The sequence below is a fragment of the Gopherus flavomarginatus genome, chromosome 2, assembly GCF_025201925.1.
Source record: "Gopherus flavomarginatus isolate rGopFla2 chromosome 2, rGopFla2.mat.asm, whole genome shotgun sequence".
NCBI classification, from domain to species: Eukaryota; Metazoa; Chordata; order Testudines; family Testudinidae; genus Gopherus; species Gopherus flavomarginatus.
In genome coordinates, this window is record NC_066618.1 from 28,497,496 (window position 1) to 28,507,305 (window position 9,810).

The following is a 9,810-nucleotide window of genomic DNA, read 5'->3' on the forward strand; positions in this document are numbered from 1 at the left end:
TGAAAAGCTAAACAAGCTCAACTAATATAAAGACAAATATTATGCTTGACTACAACAATAATGCAATGAATATATATCTGAAAAGAACAAGTTAGAAGCCACATCAGTATAAATCTGTGGTGGTGTTTAGAAAAATCCCTAATATTCAATATCAAACATTCCAAACAGCAAAAGTTACCATCTTAATGAAATCTGCCACAGTGTGTTATCAAAGATTTCCATACAATCCTGTCATAGTCACAAGAAGTTCTGCTTCCTGCTCTTCATTCAGCCAGGGGGCTGTTTGTAGAATGATATTTTTATAGGCACAAAAATGGAATTTAACTGATACCGAGGTTTCCATTTGAAACTAGATGGTGTGAAATGTGTGTCATTCCAGGACAGTAAACTCAATGCTCTGTCACGGCTCTTTACACCCATTCTGATTTTTTTGCTCTCAAGTAGCCAGCACTGCTACAACTTGATTGTCCAATAGAAGCTTTTAGCTCAACTGAAGAATAATGCCCTAACAGCTTGCTCTGATCTACAGAAGTGTAAACCCCAAGATGGGACTTGACTTGGGGTCTCAAAGTCAGGGAAGCCTCTTTGGTGAAGGTTTGCTGCTGCCCATGTCTCAGCTGCCTGTATGGAATATGCTGCTGGTCACTCATACATAGGGGCACTTCATTACTGCCTTGATTAGCAGCAAGGCTTTCTGCTATGCAAGGTTTATTGCTGTTACTGTTGAGGTTAGAGATGGCAGTTTGCTGAGACATGATCTTCTCTTCCTCCTGAAGTAGTTCTTCATCTTGAGAGTGGAGTGAGCAAGACACTTCACTGGTATGACTGTCATGTGTCACTAGATGCTGATGGCCTCTGTCGTCTGGAGATGGTGGAGAATCCTCCAACTTGTCAGCTGGAGGCAGAACTGAACTGTGCTCATCCTCTGCATGGAGACTTTCCACTGGTTTATTTTGTCCATTTCTTACTACCATTCTTTGGATGACAAAGGCTAGGTCAACAAGGCTAAGCAGAAAAGAGAGGCTACTCACCCCCCAAATGAAAATCATCATGATGGATTTCTCAGTAGGTCTGGAGATGTAGCAATCGACCATGCTGGTACAAGGAGACTGGTAACAGGAAAAGCGTTTAGGAACAAAAAATCCGAAGAGATAATACTGACCAGCTCCAAAGCTAGCCTCTGCCAGTGTTCTTAGAAAAAGATGAACAGTATATGCCCAAGAAAAATCAGGGATATTCAGAAGATCTGCTTTGCAGGATGGTTTGGTGACTGCAACATTTTTGCAGAGTTCCTTCAAAGCTGTGTGGCCAGCTAAGGCTTTGATTCCTTCATATCTACATGGCAAACAATGTGCTGTCACAACATGCATGGCTACTTTGTGCAGAACATAGACACTGAACATAGCATAAGGTAGCAGAACAGACACTGTCTGAATGAGCCAGAATCGAAAGTGAGAGACAGGAGAGAAAATGTCATAGCACACATTAGAACATCCTGGTTGCAAGGTATTGCAGATGAATCGTTCTTGTTCATCTTGGTAGAGGGGGTATCCCGCTAACACTATCACCACCATTCTCAGCAAGATTACTAACGTTAGCCAGATCTTTCCTACAGAGGAAAAAGAAATGGTGATAGACTCAGAGTACAGAAAATGAAATCTAGCAAGTAAGAGGCTCATAATGTAATCCTCCAGCATGTACAATATTTATGAACAAAAATCAACTGGAATCTTTTCATTGACTTCAGTGGGCTTTGGATCAGGTTCTTAATTCTACAGTCCTTACTCCATTAAAAGCCTTAGTAATATTGTGGCAGGATCAAGCATAAATCAAGCATAAATGAGTACCTCTCTTTATTTTTTTTCATCAGACTCTGTTTTTCAGGACTAGATCTTGTCTTTGTTAAATCTTTGCAAAGTAACCTGTGCACACAGACGTTGCTCTATAAAGACTTACATAATTTTTGAAAAACCTCCATGGCTGTGGAGCTCGGTTGGTTTGCAAAAAAAAATGGCAGTTAGAACATGCAAGCTTTTTTCAAGTATCAGAGGGGTAGCTGTGTTAGTCTGGATCTGTAAAAGCAGGAAAGAGTCCTGTGGCACCTTATAGACTAACAGACGTATTGGAGCATGAGCTTTTGTGGGTGAATACCCACTTCATCAGATGCATGCCTTTTTCAGTCTCTTAGGAGTTTTTACTAATATATAATATCTTTGGACAAACACTGACCACAGAACAATTCAACCCCAATACTGGATATTTTGCAAAGGGGGAAAAAAAAAAGCAAACCAAAAAAATTAAGACTTGAAATGTTCACTGGAGTGGTTACTGAAACTCAGTACTACCGCTATGCTGATCAATATATGCAGGTAGAGTTTGAAGCCAGGACATCCTGAGTTTCAGTCCTGGCTCTGCCATTGACTACCTATGGTCTTTGGAATGTCATTTAAATTTAATAATCTCTCTGCTCAGTTTCACAACTTAAAACAAAACAATAAGTGGGGGTTGAGTAGATGAGTGTTCATGTAGATAAGTATATAGTAAAGGTTAAGGACTCAATTCTGCTTCCAGATAAAGGCAATAGTAAAAACCTTTGACAAGAATAGAAGCAGGAATGGGTCCGAATTAATAGTTGTACAGAGCCCTAGAAATCTAAAGTACCAAGTGGTTCTCTCTGATATAAACACACATTGTTTTACAGGCAAAAAGTTGGTACAATAGCCCGTTATTTTTAAAAATAACTCTTTAAAAGCAAAATTCTAATAATTTTTCTGTAGAGTGTATGGCATATGCATACTTACAGTCTTAGTTTTTTGGCAAGTAGGAAAGGCGATTGTTTAAGTACTTTTTGTAACATATGTGTGAATCTTAAACATTTAAATGTTTGTAAAACATTGGGGTGTTACTATTTTATTGGCATACGTTTGAGATGAGCTACATACCTCTCTTGTGGCCAGCGAGAGACTATACCAATAGAATAACAATAACACTGCTCTCAGAAATGGTGAAACTAGGCAAGAACTTGGTAGCTCCGTGAGACTGAAGAATAGGTGATCATATTGAAACCCTCCCACAACCAACTAAACAATATATTTCCTAACCACAAACTATTTCTGACAGTATTCTTGGTGTTTTTCAGTTGGCTATTCTGATGGAGAAAAATGGCTACTATATGAAATCAAAAGTAGCCCTTAAAAATAATATTCTGTACCTTTATTACACTTTTTATGCAAGGATCTCAGTGTTTCAAAACCATTCACGAATTAAGCCGCTCAACACCTTGAGATGTGTTAGAGCCTTAGTTTTTAATTAGAATGTACACATGAGATTTCTGCTTAAAAACCACTAGGTACTATAGAGACAAGGTGGGTGAGGTAACGTCTCTTATTAGACCCACTTCTTGGTGAAGGGGGGAAAGCTTTTTACAGAACTCCTATGCATTGTTTTCCCTAAGGGCTCAGTTCTGCAGACTGTTACTACAACAAGCCATTTCATTGGGAGTTAGCGGGATTACTTGCTGTAGTGAGCAATGCACTGTAATAAATATTTACAGGACTGAGCTGTAAAGGCTAAAGTCTATAAAAGTCAGTTGTCTTCAGTAGTCTTTGGATCTGGGCTTAAGTCACTCACTCAAAATTACACAGTGAATCAATAACAATCTTATTAAGGAAAAAAAAAGACTGAGGTCATTGTCTGAGAAAATTAAAGTGCATTTTTAATATGCGCTTGAATGCTGTAAGCTTTTAAAACCCAACTATGAAAAGCAAGATTGCTTAATCACTAAATAGTTTTATTGAAAAATGTTTTGTTTCCTTCTCCCTATACTATTTACTTCACTGTTAAAGCAGGTTATGTCATATAATGGGAAAATGTACCTTTTACACCTGCCTTGAGCCACGAGTGTTTCATTACAGCTCTCAATAGAGCTGGGAGGAAACTTGGTGGATAAGAATAGCCAGATTTGAAAGCCTTCTTGCAGCATTCATTTGTAACATTTAGAAAATATTCACAGCAGATGAAGTAGGAATCTTTTTTTTTTTTTTTAAATCAAACATCAATAGCTCTTCTATCCCATAGCAAAACAACTAGCTTTCTTCGGCGGGGGAGCAGAGAGCAGTCAGACTGATACCTGGAAATGAAAGCTGCTGAACAGGGAAGAAACGTGGATGATGTGGGGGTACAGAACTCTAAAAGAAAGAGCACACTTTTTAAAGATACTTACCTACAAATGTAACATTGTAGTTGAGAGTGATAATCAAAAACCCCAGTGAGTCCCAGCACTCCATCTTTGAACTAGTTCACTACACTTTCACCTTCTGAAAGCTTAAGAAAGATTCTGGCATTTTCAAGGCAAATTAGACCTAGACAGAGAAGGAAGAAAAATAAATATTTGGGGGGAAAATACCCAACCACTAACAACATGACTGATGAAAAATTATTTTGATGAAAGAGCTAAATGGGCCTGCTGACTTTTGCAAATTGGGAACAAACCCTTCCTAAGAAATACAGTTGATTTCACAAAAGTTCTAGCTTCACAGATCTATTTGCTGCACTTACCTCTGTGGTCCCCCTGTCCTGACAACTGCAAGTAGACAAAAGGCAACAGGAGTAATCTCAACCATTGTGGGCTATTCTTACCCTCCCAGGGCATTCCCGCCTCCTGGCATTGCTGGGATATTTCAGTGGCAAAAATCAGACACGAGTACAGGAAATAATAGAAGCCTCTCTGTTTCCCCAAGGAGATTACAGATGAAAAATACAAGGAAAGGGGATACGATGGGACCAACATCCCTGTCTTCGGAAGGCATTTTCAGTTTAGCAACTCTTTACTAGGAAGCTATCCCACTGCAACTTTCCCAAAGTAGTTTTATTAATAAAACACACCCTCTCTGAGAGGACATCATGGTCTTGTCAATCACAGTTGCACCAAAAATTCCATAACTTGCCTTCAGCCTGACAGGAGAGCAATCTCTACCCTGCAGGGATATGGAAGATGGAAGTGACAAAATCTTTAATAGCATCTTGGAAAATAAAAATCTTCTTTTTAAAGTCATTTTCATTTGGACGAGTTCTTCCTGTTTGAACTATTTTGCATTGTAGTCATCACTGGAAAGAGCCTAGCAGAAATTGCCTTAATAATTGACAATCTAAGCAGATATTTGTGATGTTTACTATTTAAGAAGTAAGCCACGGCAGAAGCATGTTAAGGCTGAACTATACTTTTACAATCTGTTCTGAGTAATGGGCATAGCACCCCAAGAGCAAACCAGGAAGGAATTATGACTCTAAGGCAGTGGTCCCTAACCTATTTGCCTGGCGGGTGCCAGATGAAGGACCTTGGCAGCGGTGGAGCATCAGCTGAAATGCTGCTGAATTTCTGCAGCATTTCGGCATCGCCGCCTCTCAATGACGCCACTTGGCGGCGGCAAGCGGCATCATCAAGAGGCATTGCTGACGAAATGCCGCAGAAATTCAGTGGCATTTCAGCAGATGCTCCACCACCGGCTAGGACGTGGGCACATTTAGATGCCCCCAGGGGCGCCATGGTGCCTGAGGGCACCGCGTTGGGGACCCCTGCTCTGAGGCCTTGTCTGCACTTGTGATGGCATGTAGACTACACATAGCTACACACTGCAGAGAAAAGCAGGCTTTTCCGCATCAGAGTGCATAGCTACATACAGCAATGAAAGGCTCCAGGAGCAGAGGGGCAGCCAAGAAAGACTCCAGCAGTGAGGAGGCAGAGAGATACTACGCTTCTAAAAATAGCAGTGTAGACATGGGAGACCCTGTTTGGGTAGATAGAGAGCAGTCTGGTATATACTCAAAGGTCCTGGAGTTTCTGCACTCTACTTGCCTGAGCAGTGCCTCACTATCTACACTGCTGTTTATACCTGTGCTAGATGCATATGTACTATACACACTGCTAGACGTGTAGACATAGTCTGCGTCACCCCTCATTCCAGAAAGAAAATAATCTACTACTGTTATAGAGCCGAGGCTCCTTCCGCTCCTCACCCTGCATGGTGTGGTAGGGGTGGGAATAGTGGCCCTAGAAACTGCTTTTCCCTTCCCCTCCACCCCATCTGTAACCACAATGTGTGCTGTGGTTGCAAGGGTAATTCATATCTGGGCCTTAAGTTACTGGGTGGGAGGGGAGATTAAAGTAGTGTGAGTATGAATCTATTCAGTGGTGGTTTGACAGGCCTGAAGGCCTCTACTGAGCCATAGAACAGGCAGACATGTTAGAAATACATTTGCAGGATTGCATTGACAAGCTATCTGGAGACCCTCACTGCTAAGGGAGTGGAGATAGGCCAAGGTTTGCATGGACATCAGGAGTGAACTATTTGTATGTTTGGCAGAATTCAATTTTTTTAATAATACTTTGATAATATCAGTGATTACTTTTAATAGAACACTTGGTTTTTATAGATTTTAAAATTTCACAGGTGTGGGATATTGGGGTGGGGGGGCTCAATGTGAGAGATCAGACAATTATTTAGTAACAGTAGACATTGATTCAAAAAGTTAAAGCTTTATAACCATTAAAAAATTGTCAATACGTCAAAATATACAAAGTAAATTTCCGTAAACCAGACTCTAAGACATTCTCAAGCAGCATTTTCTTACTTTGCACATCTGTAAATATCAATTAGCAGCTATGGAGATACTTATTCATTGGTTTGTGTGAGTATAGTAAAATTGACATTTATCCATTTTACTGAAACTATCAACAAGACTGTCAGTGCAAGTTGTGTCATGGCTGGGTTATGTGATGTGAACCCTGGTCCACTGGTAACTGGATAATTTCCCATTCTCCCCACAATATGTAACGATTCCAAAAACATTTTCTCTAGGCACTCTCTGAATTCAGTGAGACCTAATCAGGAATGCTCAAGGTTTCAGACAGGACAGCAAGAGAATTATTTGTGTTAATCTGCCTAAGAGCAGGGAAACATAAAAAACAGTGTACAGTGATGGAACATCAAAAAAATAAAACAATGATGATTTACCATAATAAAAGATTTTAATCTGAAGTGATAAATATATGCAGTGTATATTTTTTTAGTACTCCTGTAATAAATAAACACTTTTTTTTTCCACCAAAGGGAGCTCTTCAGTATTGTATTGTACTGTTTTTATGGTGCTTGAGGTTGTTTTTCTGGTCTTGGGCAGAGGGAGGAAGAGTTTGGAGTGGGAAAGAGTGCAAATAACCATATTTTTAATTTTGGAAAAGTAGCTACTCGTGTGAAACGTCCTTTATCAAAAATAGAATCAGGAATGTTAAGATGCTGACAGGATACTAATGCACAGCAGCTGCATTGACACAGTAGGTCATAAATTGTTCATCATGTCAAAAAATCACAACTTAAAATGTCCTTAGCCGCTTTTAATATGAAGACCATTACAGTATGTGAAGACTAAGCATATTTGTTCCTTAAAACCCTATCTGCCACCATCTCGATGGCACATATACTGAGATGGGTAGGTGTATTTTCTTTTTAAAAATTAAAGCAGCATCCTGTAGGCTTATGAACTGTGATGTAATCTATGCCTTAGCGATGAGGGGATAGGGCGCAGTCAGGAGACCTGTGTTCTAATCTGCTCTATCACTACTGTGCTGGGTGACTTTAGGCAAGTCACTTCAGTTCTCAGTGGATCTCTTTTCTCCGTCTTATTTATTTAAACTGTAAGCTCTTTGAGACTGGGCTGCCTTCAGGCTTGTCTCCACTTACTGTGGATTGACATTGCGGTGATTGATCCACCAGGGTTCGATTTAGCGGGTCTAGCGAAGGCCCGCTAAATGGACCGCCAATCACTCTCTTGTCAACTCCGGTATGCCACCGGAATGAGACGCATAAGGTAAGGCGATGAGAGAGTTTCTCCCATTGACACAGTGCTGTGTAGATATCGCAATAAGTCAACCTAAGGTACGTCGTCTCCAGCTATGTTATTCGTGTAGGTGGAGTTGTGTAATTTAGGTCAACTTAGCACTATAGTGTAGACCTGCACTTTGACTATGTTTTTGTACAATGCCTAGCAAACTAGGGCCTTGATCTCAGTAGTAGCCTGGAGGTACCTCAGTAATACACTTAACCATAAATGCAAGACTCAGTGCCATGTGGTATTTTTATGTTGTTTTACATAATTCGATAGGTATCAGCTGATTCTTCATGACCGTTCTATTCAAAATTTGTTTGTCTTTCAAATAACTGGTGAGAAACAGTTTCAGTTTTCCCTTGCTTCATGAAAAATGTGAAGCAGTGGTGAGAATTTTTCCATGCAGCTGAAGTTGTCTTCTCCAGATGTATCATCCCTCATGGTTACTCTTGGCCTTGCACTCTTCCCTAGGTTCCAGTTCGTCAATAGATACTGAAGCTAAATAATCTAGAGATTGGGTTATACCAAAATCCCATATCTGATCATCCCCAAATTTTGGCAAAGTTGAGTGCTGAAATCCGTGATCCAAGGCCACGTGTACAATCAATGTATTTTTTTTGAAGAGGTAGCTATAGGTGAAACATCACTTGAATATCCTGTAATAATTTCATCACTTCTTTTTGCTTGCAGTTCCTTAAAGAGACACAGCACCAGCCCTCACTTGAAGGGGTCAGCAATGAAACACACTAAGGTGCAATAAATCTATTTTCAAATCCACAACGGCTATCTGAGTTTAAAACCACTTACAACAAATTCAGGGCTTGAATCGGCAAACACTTAGGATATGGCTACACTTGCACTTCAAAGCGCTGCGGCGGCAGCGCTTTGAAGTTTCGAGTGTGGTTGCAGCGCCAGCGCTGGGAGAGAGCTCTCCCAGCGGTGCACATACTCCACATCCTCTACGGGTGCAGCTCGCAGCGCTGGGAGCCGCGCTCCCAGCGCTGCGGCACTGTTTACACTGAGGCTTTACAGTGCTGTATCTTGCAGTGCTCAGGGGGGTGTTTTTTTCACACCCGAGCGCGAAATTTGCAGCGCTATAAAGCGCCAGTGTAGCCATGACCTTACATAGGAGTGACTCCACTCCTGTGAGTATCCTATTGAGAGTGAAAACAGTTGTGCACATAGCAGGACTATATTTGATAATGGACAAAATTTGTCAGAAGTGGTTAAAACAATAATTCACAGTTACATACAGACCTACCTGGGTGGACCATGTCATGTTCTCTGCTAAAAGGAAATCAATGTGGCACAATGTAGAATGTAATGTAAAGACTGGGCTTAGTCCTTGGCTCTGGGTAAGGACTCAGTGCAACTCGGTATTACCTAGCATACATGTTAGTGTAGCACACGCCACATTAATATGTATTACTCATGTATGGGATTAATATTGTATACTTCATATGACATATGAATGTTGGATAGTTTTGCTAATTGACTTGTGTGATTGCTTTCCCCCCGAATGCGGGTTACTCCTGTACACTGAGGCGTACATATCCCAAAACACGTTGCAGAGCTGAATTCAGCTCTTAGCATAGGCAAATGCAATACATTATTACTAGGTCCTGGTACAGGTAGGGAGTTCTTTCACAGCTCATTGGTGCCTGGAACGTGGTATCCAAAAAAATTAGAAAGGAACAGGTTGCTACAGAAAAACAAGACAAAATGCTGATTGATGAGTTAAGTTTTGGTTACTGCTTAGAATGTTCTCTAACTTGTAAACAACCACGTGTGTATATATAGCTAGTTTTGAATACATATTTCCAGAATACATATTGAATGTTGTGAGACTGCATTTCAGATTGGATTGGTAAAGAATTAACTCTTTCCTTTCTGTATTATACTGCTATGACTTTGACTAATAAAATTGAC

General features: G+C 40.4%; 1 protein-coding gene across 1 annotated transcript; it reads right to left on the reverse strand.

Annotated features, from left to right (window-relative positions):
* Nucleotides 1-410: 410 nt before the first annotated feature.
* Nucleotides 411-4,286, reverse strand: GJD4 (gap junction protein delta 4). Its single transcript, XM_050939131.1, has 2 exons — nt 4,223-4,286; nt 411-1,609 (listed from the first exon to the last, which is right to left on the reverse strand). Exons 1-2 carry the CDS (start codon nt 4,284-4,286, stop codon nt 411-413), a joined length of 1,263 nt encoding a protein of 420 aa, XP_050795088.1.
* Nucleotides 4,287-9,810: the final 5,524 nt, after the last annotated feature.

Bases quoted from the DNA above. Each gene is read 5' to 3' on its own strand.
- GJD4 (XM_050939131.1), bottom strand. From the start codon at position 4,286: ATGGAGTGCTGGGACTCACTGGGGTTTTTGATTATCACTCTCAACTAC. The intron at 1,610-4,222 runs GTAAGTATCTTT...TTTCCTCTGTAG, and splicing joins CTACAATGTTACATTTGTAG to GAAAGATCTGGCTAACGTTA.